Source organism: Grammomys surdaster, unplaced genomic scaffold, assembly GCF_004785775.1.
Source record: "Grammomys surdaster isolate TR1022 unplaced genomic scaffold, NIH_TR_1.0 125504, whole genome shotgun sequence".
Classification (NCBI taxonomy): Eukaryota; Metazoa; Chordata; class Mammalia; order Rodentia; family Muridae; genus Grammomys; species Grammomys surdaster.
The window spans coordinates 152,381-173,528 of NW_021620360.1; the positions used below are offsets into that span (position 1 = coordinate 152,381).

Sequence of the window (21,148 nt, forward strand, 5' to 3'; positions counted from 1 at the left end):
CATGTCCTGATCCAGCCTTGAACTTAGCCCCTCCATCATGAGGGGGCCTACTGGGAGACAAAAGCTCAAGTCAGAGGAAGAAGCCAGCCATCACGTGAATTCTCACCTTTATTACCAAGCCTTGGCCCCTTCCCCTGTCTGTCTAATGCCTTATCTCCTGTCTCACCACAGGTCAGACTGACTGCTCCTCTGATGCTCTTATCTCCACACTGATCTATGCTCTGTTTGTTATCCCTTTTGTCTGTTCATTTGGGCTAAAACTAATATTACCTGTTCTAATTTCTGAAGATAAAATCTTTAGCTCATTGGCCTGAGCCCTCTCTTCATTGTTGGCCTGTGTATGCAGTTTCTGGAAACACTGCATTTGGGCTCTTTATTTATTTGTTTGTTTGTGTTTTGGTTTTTGAAGACAGGGTTATTTTTGTGTACCCTTGGCTGTCCTGTAACTCATGCTGTAGACCTTGCTGGCCTTGAACTCTGAGATCCTCATGCCGCTGCCTCCTGAGTGCTGGGATTGAAGGCATGCACCACCACTCTTAAATTTCTGTACTGATTTCTCCTATGCCTTATTCAACAAAAGTCCAGTTTTTCACTTACAAATATTTGGTGATAACTTTTGCATTAACTTTCATTTAATTTCAGTTTTTGAACAAATAAATATCCCAGCTTGATTTTCATTACTGTAATAAAACTCTGGCCAAACCCAACTTGGGAAGAAAAGGGTTTATTTCACCTCCCAGACTACAATTCATCATGAAGGAAGTCAGGGCAGAAATTTAAGGCAGGAACCTGAAGGCAAGAACTGAAGCAGAGGCCATGGAGGAACACTGCTTACTGGCTTGCTCCTGGTGACTTCCTCAGCCTGCTCTCTTATGGAACACAGGACAACATACCCTCGTGGCCCCACCCACAATGGGCTGGGCCCTCTTCCATCAATCTGCAATTCTTCAGCTGAGTTGTCTTCCTCCCAGATGATTTCAATTTGTGTCAAGTTGACAAAAAACTAACCAGAAAACTGTGTGATTTCAATTCTTTCAAATTCATCAATCCTTAGATATCCCTCCCCAATCCCTACAAAAAAAAAATTGATGTAATTAAGGCTACATTCAGGTTAAGTTACCCAGTAAAACAGGAGTGTAGACATATTTTTTAACACTAAATGTGCGTTCATTAAACCACATATTATTTCATTTTTAAGCTTTATACATGAATCCTGACAATTTTAAAATATAAATGAAAAATAGCATGTTTGCTAAATTATCAAGAATACATTTGATAAAAAAATTACAAAAACTTGATGTACAAAGGGAATCACAGAGTGACTGCCCAGAGGTATTTGTTTGTTTAAATTTATTATCTCACATGTATGAATGTTGGACTACATGTATATCTGTGTACTGTGTGTGTGTGGGGGGGGTGTATGTGATGCCTGCACAGCCAAAAAGATCTCCTGGGATCTCCGGGAGTTACAGTAGTTTGTGGACCACCAGTGGAACTGGGAAGTGAATCCAGGTTCTCTGGAAGCACAAGAATCCTTGGTCATCTCTTCAGCCCTTTTTAAGGCTCAGTTTTAAGGATGTAGCTTTACTCAGTGCAGTCACTCTAAAACATACTCAAGCTCCTGCATCTCATGCTTCTTTGATTCTCTGGCATCCAAAACCTCCTCTCACGCTGGTGTCATCTCCCCTGGAACCCTGATGGAGCACTGAGCGAGATGAGAAGCACTTGGGCGCCAGCCTCTAAACAGGATCGCTGGCCTTTCCCAGTCCAGACCTGTGAACCAGAGACCGGATTCCAACCCTTCCCCTGACTGTAGGAGATTCACTGTGGCCACCTGCTGGCATGTGACTACCTCACATTCAGAGCTGTACTGTCTTGGGACTGTCATGGGGCAATGTAGTTTGTCACAGTTAGACATGAAGACAAAAACCAAATAGGACTTACTTCACTGACCATGAGGAAGTCAGGATTCTGAAGGTTAGGAAAGTGTCTCATTAGTCACTCTGTCCTCCCAACCTGCGGTGCACAGTTTCAGTTCAGGGTGTTCTCTCTGTCCCATCCCTTCTGACACCCCATGAAAATATATAACATCTACTAAACATGCACAATTTTGTTTTCTTTTTCTTCTCCCCCACCCCTCAAAATCTAATATCTCTGTGTAGCCCTGGCTGTCCTAAAATTCACTCTGTAGACCAGGCTGGCTTCAAAATCAAGGATATTCTTGCCTCTGCCCCTGCCCCTGCCCCTGCCCCTGCCCCTGCCCCTGCCACTGCCCCTGCCCCTGCCCCTGCCCCTGCCCCTGCCCCTGCCCCTGCCCCTGCCCCTGCCCCTGCTGGGCAAGGATTAAAGGCAAGCTGCACCAAGGCCAGCTATACTTTGATGTTCTTTGTTTCTTTACTCACTCACCCCCCAGCTCTGAATGTGACCCAGCAATACAGAGTGTGCCTAGGTAGAGCATACACACAAGGCCTGGAGTTTGATTCCTGTGCTGGTTAATTTTGTGTTAACTTGCCACAGGCTGGAATCATCTGAGAGGAGGGAACCTCAAGTTAGGAAAAGCCTTCATAAGATCTGGCTGTAACTATTTTCCTACACAGTGATTAATGGGAGAAAGCACAGATCATTGTAGGTGGGACCACCCTTGGCTGGTGGTCCTGGGTTCTATAAGAAAACAATCTGAGCAAGCCTTGGGGAGCAAGCCTGTAAGCAGCACTCCTCCATGGCCTCTGTGTCAGCTCTTTCTTCCAGGTCCCTGCACTGTGTGAATTCCTGTCCTGACTTCCTTTGATGGTGAACAGTGATGTAGAAGCATAAGTTAAATTAACATTTACCCCCCAACATTGCTTGGTCATGGTGTTTCCTTACAGCACTAGTAGCCCTAACAGAGACAATGCCCAACACTGGGGGAAATGGAAACAGTATTTCTGAAGAAAGTTTGATCTAACAGTAACTGAGGAAAAGAAACAACAGTCCATCACCTTCTCAACTCCCAGGGAGAGGAAGAAAACCAATGTCTCCCATCTGCAGACAGGCAAGCTTCTGACATGAAGAAAGACAGCTCTGGAGCTGACCTGAGACTCTCCAGAGCAGAACCAAGCCCACCCAGGAGGAGAAGGACAAGACCAGGCTGGTCTGCACCCTGTGGTGGGAGGGCTGGCCTCTGCCTGTGATCATGACAGTGTGCTGTGTCTCCACTTCTTGAAACACAATCGAGGGATATTTTGTTCCACAGTCACTGTCTTGACTGTCTGGTGCCATTTTGCAGTTCCCTTTAGTAAACACACTTTGGAACATCAACCATGTGACTGAGTTTTCATTTACAATTTTCTTATTTTTCTTCCTCTGACTTTAGTTAACCATCATTCTGCATCTTCTTCTTTCCTAACTATTTAATTGCTGGGTTCCTAGGTCTTAATTTGCATTTTCCTTCATGTGGTGAATGTACAATTCACTCCGTCCTCAGTGCTGTTGCCCTGGCTCCTGTTCTGGTCCTGTGTCGGGAGACAATATGTACTAGTTAACATCAGCTCTGAGGGATCACATCTATAGCTCTGTGTTCGATTGTTTCTATTTTATGTTCCTACCCAGAACAGGTGAGAGTATGAGGACAAGAACCTTGAAGGCTTTCTGGACTTCTGAGCTCAATGCCGCCATCTAGTGTTAACACAGCACACTGACATTTCATTAACAATGTGGGGGAAGTTGATGTCTGATTTCATGACTCCTGTTTCTGGAAATAATTAATTTTCCCCACTTCCTTTTTCTCTTTAAAACTATGATACTTGTATTTTCCACCACTGAAGCCATTGCTTTACTCCCTAGATCAATACTTCCTCAAGACTTTCCTCTCTGGTTGCCGTGCCGTTTCCCCTCCTCAGACCCCTCAGCAACGGTGGAACACAGTGCACCTGTGTAGAGGACCACAGACTTCTTCCATAATGACCCAGCTCAAAACAGAATGCATATGTGTATGTGTATATGATGTATATATCATATATATATATATATATATATATAACAAAATATATATATATATGATTTAAAATTTTTTGAGACAAGTGTGGCTGTCCTGGAATTCACCATGTAGACCAGGCTGTCCTCAGAATCACAGATCTATCCACCTGTCTTTGTGTAGCATGATTCACAGTGAAGGACAGATCACAGTCACAGGCCTATCTACCTATGTACCCTCTTATCCTGGAGTGTAAACTCCCTCTCACAAGGCAGCTGTCAAGACAATTCAACAAGTAAATGTGCCAGTTACCAAGCCTGAGGACCTGAGTTCAATCTCTAGGACCCACATGATGGAAGGAGAGAACCAGCTGCATCAAGTTGTCCCTGACCTCAGGGGCCTCAGCATCTCACAGTGAACATGTTCTCTTCAGCCAGTTGGGAGCAGATGTAGGTATGGTCATTTGTCTTTAACGAACAAACATGTTGGAACTCGAGGGAACAGAGCCATGTACACAGCTATATTTTGTCAGAAAGTCCACAAAACCTGGCATAAAGGAGACTTGTATAACAAAACTTTCTAACGTATTCAGTGAAACGTGGAAAGCTGAAGCCCTGGCCCAGGGTCCTGGGTAGAAATATGATATAAATCAAACAAATGAAATTCCAAAATTAGCAGCATAAATTGGAAAACCAATAGAAATTATAAATGGGCCTTAAATTATGTACAGAAAAAAGTTAACTAATGATATTTTTTTTTTTTTGGTTTTTTCGAGACAGGGTTTCTCTGTGTAGCCCTGGCTGTCCTGGAACTCACTCTGTAGACCAGGCTGGCCTCGAACTCTCGAACTCAGAGATCCACCTGCCTCTGCCTCCCAAGTGCTGGGATTAAAGGCGTGCGCCACCACCGCCTGGCTTAACTAATGATATTAATCCCCACAGTCCTGCCTGCCTTCCACAAGGCAGGGAAATGCTAACACTGCCTCATCCACTGTAGCCTTAGCTTGAGAGCCAGACACAGTAGCTCAGGGCAGCAGTTCTCAACTCATGGGATGGGACAGCTTTTGGGATCCAACGATGCTTTCACAGGGGTCACATATCAGACATCCTGCATATCAGGTACCTACACTATGACTCACAACAGCAGCAAAATGATAGCTGTGAAGTAAATACAAAATAATATTACGGTTTGGGGGTGGGTCACCAGAACATGAAGAAATAATTTTATTGAATGGTCACGGCATTAGGAAATATGAAGGTTGAGAACCACTGCTCTGGGAGGCCTGTAGTTACACACTTCTGAGGCTGAAGCAGGAGGATTGCAAGGTTGAGGCCAGCCTGTGGAGACTGATGCTTTTGTCTCTGTTTTACTGTGTCATCAGACTCTGAAATAAATCAAACATAGGAATCCTAACTCAGCTGAAGGCTCTTAGAGATCCGGCCCCTCCCTTAATGGAGCAAAACCACATAAATAAACATCACGTGTCTCAGACATTTGAAATCAAAGAGAAGCAAATGCAGGAAAGGCTTTACATTGTTCCAGTTTTCTCATTGCACAGTTTGTAAACTAGACTGAGTTTTATGAAGATTTGTGCAGTTTTTATTGTATTGAAAACATTTGTACAGATCTTAAAAATACTTTTCAGTAAGTTCTGATAAATATGTTCTTATAACTCACACCTCTATCAAGATGTGGTTATCCATATACACACAAAAATCATATGTTGGGGTCAGGAGAAGTGATACTGTCTAGGGAATAACAGAGGAAAGCGGAGATTGTGGACAAACACAGCCGAGGTGCATGGCAAACTTGCATCAAAGTGTATTTACAAAACCAAATACTATGTACAAGGAATATGTTCCAATAACAATTTATTTTAAAAGAGAGATGTGGGGGCTGAGAGATGGCTCCAGGGTTGAGAGTATTTGCTGCTCTTGCAGAGGACTGAGTTTGGTCCCCAGCATGCTCGTTGGGTGTCTGGAGTTGCCTGGAACTCCAGATCTAGGGTCCAATGTCTCTTCTAGATTCCACGGGCATCCACATGTGCACACCCACACACAGAGACACACACATGCACATTAAAATGCAATGTTCACAATGGAGAAATGTGCTTTATGAACTGCACACAGAGTGCACTGTGGACTTAGCCCATTTGACCACTATCCCAACTTTACAATATAGAACAAGCATTCTGCCCTAAGATTTGTAATAAAAAATTATATAGCATATATTCTTTAAAATATTATTCATTCATTGTATTTCTGTGTATATGTGCATTCCTGCATGAGTTTATGTGCACCACACACATTAAGGTGCCATGGAGACTGGAGTGTGCCCTGGAACTGAAGTTCAAGGCAGTTGTGATTCCCATACAGGAACAGGAAAGGAGCTCCGTTCTCTGCAGCAGTCAGGGCTCTTCACACCTGATGCATCTCTCCAGCCTCAGCGTGTCTTCCTGTTTCTGACTTCTTTCAATTTTGTGTGTGCTTACCTTTGCTTTGACCTTTTTTCATTTATCTTTAAGTGTGTGTGTGTGTGTGTGTGTGTGTGTGTGTGTGTGTGTGTGCTTTTCTACAAGAGCACCATGTATGTGCTGTGCCCTCAGAGGTCAGAAGAGGGCATCAGATCCCCTGCAGCTGTAGTTACAGATGGCTGTGAGCCGCCTTGTGGGTGCTGGGATCTGAACTTGTGTCCTCAGCAAGAGCAGCCAGTGCTCTTCTCTGCTGAGCCGGCTCTCCGCCTCTCACCTCTTCTTTGATTTCTGTCTGTAGCTTTTCCCTTCTATTACTGAGTAGAGGTCTGCTGTAAGAACAGATCACAGAGTCTCCACAGCGCGCTCTCCCACAGAGCTGCCTGCAGGTTGTACAGGGAACTTCACGGATGCAGCTTCTGTGAGTCATTGTCAGGTGGGGGTGGGCTGTGTGTGTGTAGCTGCCTCTGAGTCACCATGTGCCTGTATGTAACTCCTCTCCCGTGATCTTGTCCATAATTCCAGTAAACTCACTGCTTCCCCAAGCTAGACCTGGGCAGCATCATCTCATTAGTGGGCTGTCTGTGTCCTGTCAGGGTGAGCAGTGTCAGTCTCTGCAGGAACTCAAACAACATCTAGTAAAGGTCTGTGAGCATCCCCCAGGCAAAGATCACCAGATAAACAAGAGGGAACTCACTAGCTGGAGTCACTGGGCCTCCTCCTTACAACCCGTTGGAACTAAGGAAGTGAAGCCTGTGGGAAGATCTACAGAGAGAAGTGTTGCTCTTGCTCGTGCAACTGTGGGGTGAACTGGCATGGCCACGGCCTGCGGGGCAGATGGGAACTCAATGCAGGCAGAGGACACAGTGATTCCCCTTCCTCAGACAAGTCTTGACTTGCTCTTAAGGCTCCCAGCTGTGGTCAACTCAGCCTGATTGTCCAGGATCATCTCCCTACTTAACATCGTCTGGTTATAGAATTAATCACACCCACAAAATACCACGACAGACACAGGGGTATTTGTTGAATAACAGGACACTATAACCTAGACACTCAAAACCAGTCACTATATTATCTGAAGGGAATTTTCCCTTATTCCACCAACAAGTGGGTAGAAGTAGACACACTCTGTGATTACCTTAATACATTTGCCTAGAAGGAGGCAAGCCCTCAGTGATGCTAATGCCATAGCAGCACCTACTTCATTGTGTCCAGGCAGGTGCTAGGGTGTCCCATCCCACCCCTCACAGTCTCCATCTCTGTAAAGGATAAGGGCTTGCACACTTGTCTCAGGTCAGAGGAGCTGGTCCCAAATGTCCAGGAGCTTGTGGCCTCCACAGAGTAGAAAAGACTCAGATTTCTACAAGCACTAGAACCCACAATGGTTCCAGAGACTTAATCCACAGATTCACACACTTATCTGAAATAATCACAGAAGAGAACAAAACAAACAAACAAACAAACAAAAGATGTGGAAAATCCAGTAGTTTGGAGAAGAAAGATACTTTTCCAAGTTTCAAAAATTCCCCTCAACATTTCACTGAATGCTCTCACATTTAAAAATATATTAAGAATAATTGAGCTAGCCAGAACTTTCTTCTGTGTTCAGTGTCCCTAAACTCCCTTTAAATGTAGTCAGGCAACATTAACAAGCAGAGGACAAAAATTACTCAAAAGAAGAGAAGAAACCTGGATAAGACACTGGGAAGTCCTGAAGGCACCCACAGGTCCTGCATTCCTACTGGAAACACCAGGTCTTCTGCCCAGAGCAAAGAGCCTCTACACCTGGGCCCACACAAGCAGAAAGAGCAAAGAAATTGACTGGCCACTGTCTGTGGAACCCTTGAAGAGTGGATCCACTCACAATTTGGAGTATTCTGTACACAGTATGGAGAGAAAATAAGGAAAAAACAGCTAACTCGTGATGTCGCTATTTTTATTTTATCAGCAGTAACAACAGCCTTCATTTCTGTGAGGAAGAAACCTCTGTCATCAACAGGGCCATGGGAGGATGGGGTAGTTTTGATTGACAGTTGCTGTGCAGAACGCCAGACTGTAACTTGCCCACAGCCCCTCACGGCACCCTACATGCACTGTCTGTCGACTGACCCCGCTCTCCTCATAAGCCCGAGAAAGTAGCTGGGTGTCGAGGTTGGAGAAGCACCAGGAAAGGAATAAATTCAGGAGAGACTTTCTGGACAGTGCAGCTCAGACAGTTATGAAAAACAGTATTATTGTGGATGAGTTCATCTATCCATGAAGCTTTTCAGAAATCCCCTCCTCTCTTGCCATCTGCACACATAAGCACAAGACAAAGAGTCTGACTCGGAACCCCTTTTCCCCAGGCATTCCCTCAGTCCACTCTGAGCAGAGCCTGCAGCAGGTCCAGGGAGTTCCCCTAGCCTCTTCCAGGCCTCTCAATACAAAGTCTGCAGCTGGCAACAGTGATGTCATCACAAGGGAATTTTCTGATTGGGTCTGGCAAGTTTGGTTTGGGTGTGTGATCTCCTTGGCTGGATCCTCACAATCTCTTGAAGACTCAGGAGAGCAGCTGCAGAGTCCACCCAGAGGACAGGATGCCACTCAGCAGAGCTCTGATTCTGGGGGTCCTCGCCCTGACCACCGTGCTCAGCCGCTGTGGAAGTGAAGACGACATTGAGGGTGAGTTGTGCAGCTGAGGGACACCTGGAGCTGGGCAATGGGAAATCCACAGAAGAGGGAGATACAAATTGTCAATATTAAGAAGTCTAACAATTATGTGATTCCTTCTTCGGGAGGCTCTGGTTGGCGAGCACAGCTCATGATCCACCAAGCCATGGTTCTAACAGTGGACCCCATGAGGGAAGGATGGAGGGCTTTGTAAGAGGCGGGGTTTTCTCAGAACTTGGGAGAGTTTCCACGAATGATGGTTCTAATTATTAAAAATCCATGAACTATTACTCTCAAATTTCTCTGAGAGTCTCTGAGGCCCTTCCTACCTGTAGTGTGTCCTAAGGAATCATGTACACAAACATTCAGCAAATGCTTCCCCTATGTTGGGCTTTACACACACCCTTTTCAAGTTAACTGAGGCCATGGTGGGAAGGAGCTCACTATTTTACTGCGCAATCCTCCAGAATCTGGGTCGCATCATGTGTCACCTCACAAATGACTAAGTCAAGTAAACATATAGATGTGGTTTTAAAATAGTGGAAACCAAGGTGGGCCTGGCAATGCATGCTGGTGACTACCGGCTTAGGTGCTGAAGCAGGAGGATGGTGAGTTCAAGGATAGCCTGAGCACATAGTGAGATCATGTCTCAGAAAAGTATCCATTCATTAGTAAATGCCTATAAATGCCATTTTGTTTCCACTATAGATACAATTTAATATTATTGTAACAAAGTAGGGAATGTGAGCTGCCTGTTCTACAACCCACTAGTACCCCCATGAAGTTCTGTGACAATACCCCAGGCAAGCACAAGCTACACCAGCCTGTGGTCCTCTGTCTGTATTACCCACCTCCCTCCACACTCTGCCGACATTCCTCGTCCTCTCTTAGATCCCTCCTTAACTCCACGCTGTGTTACAGACATGAATAGGAGCTGTGTAAAACAGCAGATGAAAAGTCAAATGTCTGAAGCAGGAAGTGAAAGGGGTTGAGCGTCCTTGTGAAGCATGGCCTCTCTTTCCAGCATTGGTGGAAGGTGGAAGTCTCCCCTGCTTCTCCAGGGAGTGGTGGTTTCTTTGCCTCCAATTTCTTTCTTCAGTGTCACGCTAGGGCTCTCCAATCTGTTGTGAGCAGGCACCATGGGCACAGTTCTGAGGAACCACAGAACTGAAGGGTTTCATAAAAATATCCCCATTTCTTTTTAATTTAGAAAAAAACTGGAAATTTCAAGGTCTGAGAAAATACTTTGACTTTAATTTAGCCTATATTACATTTTCTTATATATAAAATATGACTTTCGATATTTTCATCAAAGATGGGCTCCAAAGCTAAATGTGTGGGGCACACAGGTCCTAACACAGCCCAGGTCATCACTGACCCTGACTTTCACGTGGTTCTGACACCTGTCCATCATTCCCAAAGTCTCCATGGGCCTCAAAACTAGCAATCATCACTCAATATTCACTTTGTCAAGTATTTCCTCAGCTAACAAGTCGGTGCTGAAGTATATAAACCTGCTGCCTGCCCCTAGGGAGTGGGTAGACTAGTGAAGGAATCAGATCAAGGTCAGGAAGCAGAAAGGCCTTTGTGGGGAGTGGACACAGCTGAGGGCAACACTGTACCAGCAGGGGGCAGTGTGGAGTCCTCAGCAGCACCTGAGGCCCAGGACAAGCACCCGCTGAAGTGAACACTGTGTACATCCACAGTTGGAAAGGACGTCGAGAAGGTTTATTAATAATGAATAAGGGAGCTTTGAGGGAGAGGTGTGGTGTGTTATTGGCTGATAATACCAACCAAGATGGCCGCACTGGGAAGGGAAGGGCCAGAGGAGCAGTTGAATGTGGATAGACAGAGAGACAAAAGGGATTGAGAGGGTCATAGTGCAGTTGGAAGCCTATTAATTAAAACTGAGCAGAAACCTTCAGAGTAGAGGAGGATTTCAGCAAACAGAAAAATGACAACAGCAACAACAACCTTCATTTCTGTGAGAAAAAAGAGACCCCTGCCATCACCAGGACCATGAGAGGATGGGGTAGTTAGTTTTGATTGACAGTCGCTGTGCCGAACTGACTGTAACTTACCCACAGCCCCTCACAGCACCTCACATGCACTCTGTCAACTGACCTCACATTCATCAAGCCTGGTGACTGCGGAGGCCAGGCCTGGCTGCCCAGTTATCCCTTGAACTGCACTACGTCTGACACTTGCTAGAAGTCAATAAATGAAGAAGGAAGAAAAGACTTATAAAAAAAAAAAGTAAATAGTAGATCCGTGCCTTGCTGATGTTTACTTGATGATGATGTCTACTTGGCGTCCTTTGGGTTCACCTGTCCACACTGGCGGCCATTCTCCTCAGCAGCTCACACATGCTCACTGTCAGAGGAAAAAGTTTTACTTCACAGTGAATCTACCAGTGAACATCAGGGTTGATTTAGAAATAAGAGGTGAGAAGAAGCACAGAAGAGGTTTACAGAAGCACAGAATCCAATAAAGTCTCTATTTCTTTTACTCCAGAAGACAGTCCTGTGGGTCCCCAGTTAACGCTGGAACGTTAGACAGAACTTCCACACACTTTGTCATGATGTCACTGTTCTCTTATATAAAGTTCTATATGCTTTTTCTGTGTTAAGAAAGAAAAAGAAGAAAATTCCTTGTGTGAAAAATGCCCTTTTTTTTTTGAAGGAAAGTAAAATGCAATACATTATTAACTGATAGAAGATCAATGAGATACAAAACCTAGTAAGAGAAGGAAACATGCTGACTGAATCTTTGAAAAGAAAGCTTTCTCCCTCCGTTCAGTTTTAAGCTACTTGGCTTGAGATATCTGTGTACCAGACAGTGGATGAGGCAGTCAGGATGGCAGAAATCAAACCCATGACATTCCACTGTGATGTTCCACATGTCACAGAGGGAAAGACTGGAGTGTAACCCACACCAAGAGCAGGAGGGAGGAGCAGATGGTAAAAATGAATCAAAAGAATGAAGTTCATGGTATTTTTTAAAAGCATTTCCATCAGTTTGTTTAATAACGTTCTTTTTTCTTCCTGTTTTCCATTTTTCCACTAAATCCATCAGCCAACCACGTAGGCAACTATGGTATAAATGTGTATCAGTCTTATGGACCCAACGGCCAGTACTCACATGAATTTGATGGTGATGAGTTGTTCTATGTGGACTTGGATAAGAGGGAGACTGTCTGGAGGATTCCTGAGTTTGGACAACTGACAAGCTTTGACCCCCAAGGTGCACTGCAAAACATAGCTACAGCAAAATATAACTTGGACATCATGATTAAGAGGTCAAATTCAACCCCAGCTACCAACAGTAAGTACAAACCACCCTGCTACACCCTCCCCTCCTGGGGCTGGTGGTTGGATATGATCTGTGTATAAATGGTTCTATAAAATCCTCTCCTTCCCAAGGAGCACCCAGACCTCTTTATCACTGGATACTCAACCTCTCTTTCCTTAAAAATCACACATTTCATGTAATGCACAGCTCAATGTTCCCATAATGCACTCCTTGAATCTTTTGAAGAAGCCCCGACAGACATCCTCCCTCACACCCTAGAGAGAAGAGCACATGGGGTAAAGTGGATGCAGTGCACATTAGCTCCAAGCAGGAAGGATGATCAGGCTCTGTGACCGTCATGGTTTTAAGTCTTATCACGAGGGCTCCCTCACCAGACAGTGCAGAGCTTCAGGGAGAGACGCTCCCTCAACCTCTAACACCTTGACCATCTCCCTTGCAGAGGTTCCTGAGGCGACCGTGTTCCCCAAGTCCCCTGTGCTGCTGGGTCAGCCCAACACCCTCATCTGCTTCGTGGACAACATCTTCCCTCCTGTGATCAACATCACATGGTTGAGAAACAGCAAGTCAGTCATGGAAGGCGTTTATGAGACCAGCTTCCTCTCCAACCCCGACCATTCCTTCCAAAAGATGTCATACCTCACCTTCATCCCTTCTGATGATGAAGTTTATGACTGCAAGGTGGAACACTGGGGCCTGGATGAGCCGGTTCTGAAACACTGGGGTGTGTATGAGCTCTGCCCACTTCTGGCACTTTCTAGTTCATTGTCATCTCTAGAACAGCATGTCTTCTGGCTCTCCAGAGACAGAGCAGGAGAGTCATCACGAGTTTAAGGCCATTTTCAAGTTTAAAGAGTTTCTAAGGCTAGATTTCATTTCATTCCATAAGCCCAGCCCACAAAGTCTATGTAGATTAACTTTCTCCCTCACCCTGGCCCTATCATACACATACAGGAATATGCTCCCTTCTGACTCCAAAACTTGTCTTTCTCAGAACCTGAGGTTCCGGCCCCCATGTCAGAACTGACAGAGACTGTGGTCTGTGCCCTGGGGTTGTCTGTGGGCCTCGTGGGCATCGTGGTGGGCACCATCTTACTCATTAAAGGCCTGCGATCAGGTGGCCCCTCCAGACACCCAGGGCCCTTATGAATCACACCCTGGAAAGGAAGGTAAGTGTCTGTGTTTGTGGAAGACGAAGCCACCACACATGGGGAAGGAAGGGAAGGGGAGGGACTAATGGAAACATGGTTGGAACATGGTAGGAGAACTGTGTCATGACATCATCACAGCTCAGGAGCCTCTGGAACTCACCTGTCTCCTGTCTGGTTTGTGGCAGGCATGTGGCCCTCTCCAGGGAGGAAGTAGTGTGCTAAGTGACCTGGAGCAGTGTGTCTTCCAGTCCAATGCATCATCGTCTTCATCTTGCCTGAGCGACCGTCCCCCATCTGTCTTTTCCCTTGGCCCTAAGTCTGTCCCTGGTCACAGCTCACACATCCTTGGCATTCTCCCCTGATCTGAGTTTTGTTTTCTGGCATCTTCCAAATTGTATGTACTGTAGACTCTCTCAGAACCCCTGATTAAATAGCTCCACAAAACCAATAAATCTCCTCTTATATGTTGTCTACTGGTTTTTGTTTTGTTTTCTTGTCTTTTGTTTTGGAGCTTACTAGAGCCAGGCCCACGTAATTTCATTTTTCAATGACACAGGAAACAACCAAATACAGTCCAGAATGCTTGGGTAACTTAGCTGAGGTTGAACTTTCTCTCTTCATTTTGTTCCCAGCCCTGACCACTCTCTTCTGTCTCCAGTCAGATTCAGGGAGGTAGAATGTGAAATCTGCCTCAGTGTGCACTTGTGAGGAAATACCAAGGCACAGGGTGCACATCAGTAATTCCAGCACTCCAGAGACAAAACAGGAGAGTTCTCACAAGTTTAAGGCCAACCTGGTCTGCCCAAGGCAAGTTGGAGCTATAGAGAAAGGTCCTGTCTAAAAAATTAGAGACAGAAAAGAAAAAAAGAACTACATTTATTTTATGTAAGCTCTAATGAAAAGAACTTTGAATCTCAAAAGTGAATAAAAGTTTTAAGAAAATTTATCAAAAGTCAAAATTGTTCTCAAAACATATGGACTCATAAATCGGCACACCTCTAGGTGTGCCTCTGAGGTAATTTCCAGAGGCAAATATGTGAGGTGGCAAAAGTCAATCAAGTCTGAATATAGGCAGCAGCAGAATCTTGTGGGCTGGGACAAAGAAAAAGTGAGCTAGCCCTCATCTTTATCTGCATCCTGACTGTGGATGCAGTGTAATCAAACACCTCATGTTCCCCCTGCCTACCCCACCATCATGGACTGTGTTCCCTCAAACTGTGGCCCAAAGTAAATCCTTCTCCCTCCCTCTCTCCTTCCCTCCATCCCTCCCTCCCCCTTCCTCACGTCTTCCCTGCCTGTCTCCCTCCTTCCCTTACCCTCTTACTCCTTCCTTTCCTTCCTCCCTCTCCCTCCCTCCATAAGATGCTACTTTTTCTGTATCTGTCACAGCAACAAGAAAGTAACTCCTGTAGTAACAGAGTTCACTCTCAAAGCTGAGATGACAGGATCCTATAGGTCCACAGCTGGATATGTGGCCCTTCATTAACCAAAACTTTGCCATGTGATGCACAGCTATGGCTATATTTTAGATTTTGATAAAATATACAGATAATTATTAAAATAATATTTGGTAGAGAAAGCTTTAAGTTTGTGATGGTGACAAGGGGCATGTCCTTTGTCCTCACAACAAAAAGATAAAAATCCTTAAAATAGGAAAGGAAATGGATATCTGCAGGCTTAGATTTTTCAAAATCTACTTTAATAAATGTTCTTACATGCCTTAACCTCCCTTCTATCCCTCCACCACCAGAGGCAGTGGAAAGGAAAGGTTAATAGAGCAAAGGAGGATGTGGACCTGCTTAGAAATAGTTCTTTGGCACAAATCCAATCTGCATTGTCAGGATATCACACAAATCAGCAATGGCAGTTCAATCCAAAAGAAACCTCAGGCAGCAAGAAGCCACCAGAATATCACAAGAAATTCTTTGATGCCTTTCTCTCTACTAAGTCACAACAAATGATAATCAGTGAAGAAGGCAAGGCTAACCAATGCCACACAATGACGTCAGGATCAGCAAAGCCCAACAGAGACCAGCAGAGAGTGGCAAGGAAACCAATGACACAACCACCGTCTGTTGGGTTATACTTATGTCCTTTCCAAACATCACATGTTCTCTCAAGCTTCTGCTCCAGCCAAACATCACATGCTCTTTTCCAGGCAGCTTCCAGAAAAACACCACATGTCTATTCTCAACAAAACACCTCCCTAGATGTCAGCAAAAACATCCTCTCACATGTCTGCTTAATCGAAATATCCCCTTATAAGACAGTTTCCAGAAAAATATCACATGACACAACTAAGTCTCCAAAAAGAATCCAGAAATTTTCACTTCAGAGGTTAGTTCCAAAAGCATCAGAAAAGGACGATCATGAAGTAAATACATGGGTTCAGGGAGAAATCAGAAACCACAGACTTCCATGGACCAGACAGAGGTGTGGGTGCCTCAGCTCCTAAATGAAACATGGATAGATGCTACATAGATTTCCCTGCACCACAAAAGACTACTGGAGGCTGTGTGGTGAACTGTGGCTAAAGATGTCTCTAGGCAAATTAGTCCAAGTGGTGCTCACAGAATCTCCTTGTGTCTTGGAAGCAACAGAATCTCATCCCCAGCACTGTACCCTTATTCCTCCTAGTGATGGAGGCATGAGCCTGTGGGAACAAACTCTCAGAGAGCCAACACAGTTTAGAATCTGTAGTGCAGCTGTGGACCAGGCATCCACTGTCCACACTGTCTACACGATTTCTACTGTCCCCACTGACCCCACTGTCCCTGCCTTAGTTAGGGTTTTACTGTTGTGAGCAGACACCATGACCAAGGCAACTCTTATAAGGACAACATTTAGTTTGGGCTGGCTTACAGGTTAACAGGTTCAGTCCATTATCATCAAGGCAGGCAGCATCCAGGCAGGCATGGTGCAGGAGGAGCTGAGAGTTCTACATCTTCATCTGAAGGCTGTTAGCAGAATAGTGACTTCCAGGCAGCTAGGATGAGGGTCTTAAAGCTCAAACTTACAGTGACACACCTATTCCAACAAGGCTGCACCTTCATATAGTGACACTCCCCGGGCTGAGCGTACATAAACTGCCACATTCCACTCCCTGGCCCGAATAGACTTGTTCATTTGAGTCTATGGGGGCCATATCTAAACATAGCATAATACAAAATACATCTAGTCCAACTTCAAAAGTCCCCAAAGTCTTTAGCAGTCTCAACAATGTTTTAAAGTCTAAAATTCAAAGTCTTTTCTGATATTCATCCAATCACTTAACTGTAATCCCCAAAGCAAGACAGGAAAACAAAAGCTGGGCAAACAAACTCCAAATTTTACATCTCCATAACTGATGTCAAAGTAGTCTTCAGATCTCCAACTCCTTTTTCATCTTTGTTGACTGCAACAAACTTCTTTCTCCTGGGATGGTTCTACTCTCTGTTAGCAGTTTTCCTCAGCAGATAGACCATGGCTCTAGCATCTCTAATATCTTGGGGTCTCCAAGGCAACTTCAACATTACAGCTTCTTGTTGCAATGTCAGGGATCTACACGTGACCTTATGGACACCTCCAAAGGACTGGTGCCTTTTCTCCAGCTCTATCCTCTGTAGCACTCTAAGCTCAGGTTGAGTCACTCCATTGGCTGCTGTTCTTGGTGATCATCCAATGGTGCTGGCATCTCCAATACACTGGGGTCTTCCACTATAACTAGGTTTCACCAATAGCCCCTCACAGGCTCTCTTCGTGGTGCCAAGCCTCAACTCCTTTGCATGACCCCTTCAGTCCTAGTCTGTCAACTGCAACTGAGGCTGCACCTTCACCAATGGTCTTCCATGGCCTCTCATAGTGCCAAGCCTCAGCTGCTCTCCATGACCTCTTCATGCCTTCAAAACCAGTACCACCTGGGTGACTCTTACACATTACCAAGTCCTGCTGCAGCACAAGGTACAATCTTGACTGCTTTTGATTACAGCTTCTTTGTGCTCTCAGAAGACACTTCCCAGAAGATTTCACCTCAGTGATGCTGGTCTCTTCTTAATCATTGCCAGTCCCTTAGCTCCAGCTAACTTGAATCAATTTTCCCAGGAGTCTCTTCTATTTTCACTCTAAAGCCAGAGCCACATTGCCAAGTTCTGCCACTTGCAGGAGCTGGAACTTGGCCCCCTTGTTTTATTATATTATCACTAGCTTTCAGTTTTCTAACTCTTTCACTGCCTGAGATTGGCTGCCCTAAATCTTGCTCTGTAGATTGACCTTGAACTCAGAGATCTGCATGCCTGTCTCCTGTAATGCTAGGATTAAAGGTGTGTACCACCATGTCTGGATTTAAACATTTCTTCACCTGGAACTTGCTGTGTCCCAGGCTGGCCTTGAACTCAGAGATCTGCTTGGCTTTGTCTCCTGGGATTTAAGGTATGTACCACCATGCCTAGATCTAAACTTATCTGGGTAGGATCTTGCCCCAAAGGCCCACTCCCTTCACCTGCTATCTCCTGGAACACAGGATTCAGTCCATTTTACTTCCTGGTACCCGTTTAATACTTGTAGTGGCTACTCCTGGTTGCCATCTTGACTATATCTGGAATGAACTACGATCCAGAATTGGAAGGCTCACCTGTGATCCAGATCTTGAGGCTGGGAGACACAAGTTTCTGACCTGGATGCTGGCATGGAGATCTTGAGGCATAGTGACTATGAATCCCAGGAGACTAAGGCAAGGAGATCTCTGAGTTCAAGTCCCAGATCTGGGACACACCTTCGGCTGGAGACCTACATAAGGACATTGGAAGAAGGAAGATTCGCTCTTCTTCACCTGCTTGCCTTGTGGGACTGAGCAACAGCTAGATCCTTGGACTTCCATTCACAGCTGCTGCTGACCATTGTTGGGGAGCTGGACTGTAAGTCATCAACACATTCCCTTACTATATAGAGACTATCCATAAGATCTGTGACTCTGAGAACCCTGACTAATACAACACTGGGACCATGTATTTTATATTTTTCCTTTCTAAGCTTGCTACACTTTCTAAAATGCTCTTCATGAGATTTAACCAGAGAACAAAGTCTATGATGGTTGTTTCTGAGACTTCTTTTGTCAATGCAATTTATCTGAGTCTCTTCACCTTAGCCTCAGGCAGACTCTTCAGACCAAGGCAAGAAGTAGTCATAGTCCTCACCAAAATACCACAAAAACAGTCTCTAGGCCAGATATTGAAATTCTCCACTGAAACTTTTTGGGCCAGGTCTGCACAATTCAAATCACTCTCAGTAACAAAGTCTTCCATATTCCTAGTTGGATAGCCCATTAAACCCCATTTAAAGCATTCCACTGCTTTCCAAATCCAGAGTCCTCAAATCCACATTCTTCTGAACAAAAGCATGGTCTGGCCTATAACAACAACACTCCAGTCTCTGGTACCAACCTCTATCTTAGTTTTCTGCTGTGAACAGACACCACAACCAAGGCATCTCTTATAAGGACAACATTTAGTTGGGGCTGGCTTACAGGTTCAGAGGTTCAGTCCATTATCAAGGAGGGAACATAGCAGTATCCAGGCAGGCATGGTGCAGGAGGAGCTGAGAGTTCTGCATCTTCATCTGAAGGCTGCTAGCAGAATACTGACTTCCAGGCAGCTAGGAGGAAGGTTTTAAAGCCCACATCCACAGTGACACACCTACTCCAACAGGGCCACACCTCCTAATAGAACCACTCCCTGGGCTGAGCATATATAAACCAAAACAGTCCCCACTGTCCCCACTGCCCCCCATGGAAAGCACCTACAGAGGAATCCAGCCTACAGATGGGTCTCTCAGCTCTCTGAGTGTGTCTAAAACTCACTGTTGGGGGTTATGCCACCTGACGTGAGACTATGCTGCTGAAATTGTTTTAAGAATCTTACTACAATCTTTCCACTCTGCAACTGCTGGCTGCTTGGTTAGCATTAGAAAGACACTGAGGGTTTATAAAATCCGAGGGCATTTCTGTCCATGCCAGCTGCATCAGTGAGCATAGGATGCAACGCAGAAAACACAGAACATCAGCACAGTAGATACACAGCACAGCTCAGTGCAGAGAAGCCTGTACCAAAGACAGAGCTCAGCACATTATAGGTAATATGTTAAACTTCATATCATTGGGTAAATTATATAGTATTTCTTAGTCTTTTCCCATCTACAGTTCTCAGGTTATTATAAATTATTTGCAGTTATTGAAAAATTCAATATTCCACATTTATATCAATTATTACATCCTTTAAAGGAATGGCTGTGTTATAAAATGAAAGTAGAGACCATGCCAGGTGAGGAGGAAAGGTTAGGAAACAAAAGCAAGGTCCACCTGCTAGGTACGTGTGAGACTGTCATGATGTCATTATTTTATATACTAAAGTTAATGAGAACATTCAGACACATGGGTTTCAACTGGAATACCCCATCAGGAAATTACTATGTAAGTATGGGGAGAGCTTCCAAAGCAGGGAAATCAATGCAGTGGTATAAAGGGGATGAGGAGTAGTGGGATAGGAAGGGTTAAGTTGTGGTGAGTGTGGGAGGGAATGTGGGGAAGGATAAATAACATTAAAGGCCTTCCAGAAAGGTTGTATAGAGGGGATTGGAGAAATGACTCCATGGTTAGGGGCACTGACTGCTCTTCCAGGTGGACCTGGGTCCAATTCCCAGCAACCACATGGTGGCTCACAACTGTCTGCAACTCCAAGATCTGAGACCCTGACACAGATATATGTGTAGGCAAAACACCAACGCACATAAAGATTTTTTAAAAGTTGTATGGAAAATGCACTACTATAGAAGCCTCTTAAACACACACAAACATGCATACACATACACAGATACACATGGGTTAAGTTACCCTGTTACAGGGGGATAATGTGCCTTCAAGATTGTGTACAGGAAGGGAAGCCCTTGTGACAAGAATCTAGACTGTCTAGCTGGGTTTTGTCTCTCTAGTAAAGGATATGTTCCATCCTATAGCCTGCAAAAAAAAAGTTGTCAAATCATGTCATATGTGACAACTATGTGTCTATTTAGGGAAGAGCAAGATTCAAGAAGGGAAAGGCTACTTATGGGGTAGAAGAGGATAATTTAATAAATCAGACTAAGAACTAGAAAGTCCAAGGAATCTAAACATAAAAATGTGTAGGCATAAATTTTTGCAACCTTCTTTTAATTAGGGGTCAGTCTCTTCTGTAGCTCGCCACCCAGCAAAGGTAGGGGAAGAGAAAAGTTATTCCAATGTGGGGGAAGTGGTCCTCCTCAGCAATAGCTCTTTGGGGTCGAGCTCCATCTCCTTTGGCAGCAGTTCAGTCCTGTATCAAACACCAAATATGACTCAGCAGCTGCAGACCAGTCCTCTAGGCAGGCAGATACCAGGCACGAACCAGCAGCTACAGTTCAGACCTTTCAGCAAGCAGACACCAGGCAGCAATAGCTCAATCCTTAAGAAGACTGCCAGGCTCACTGGGTGGTGGTGGCGCATGACTTTAATCCCAGCACTTGGGAGGCAGAGGCAGGTGGATATCTGAGTTCAAGGCCAGCCTGGTCTACAGAGTGAGTTCCAGGACAGCCAGGGCTATACAGAGAAACCTGTCTCAAAAAACAAACAAA

General features: G+C 44.9%; 1 protein-coding gene across 1 annotated transcript; it reads left to right on the forward strand.

The window, feature by feature from the left end:
• Positions 1 to 8,943: 8,943 nt before the first annotated feature.
• Positions 8,944 to 14,004, forward strand: LOC114638135 (H-2 class II histocompatibility antigen, A-S alpha chain-like). The gene is made up of 5 exons (XM_028786515.1): positions 8,944 to 9,083; positions 12,147 to 12,395; positions 12,823 to 13,104; positions 13,375 to 13,549; positions 13,717 to 14,004. The coding sequence occupies exons 1-4, from the start codon at positions 8,999 to 9,001 to the stop codon at positions 13,527 to 13,529; spliced, it is 771 nt and encodes a 256-aa protein (XP_028642348.1). The 5' UTR covers positions 8,944 to 8,998; the 3' UTR covers positions 13,530 to 13,549; positions 13,717 to 14,004.
• Positions 14,005 to 21,148: the final 7,144 nt, after the last annotated feature.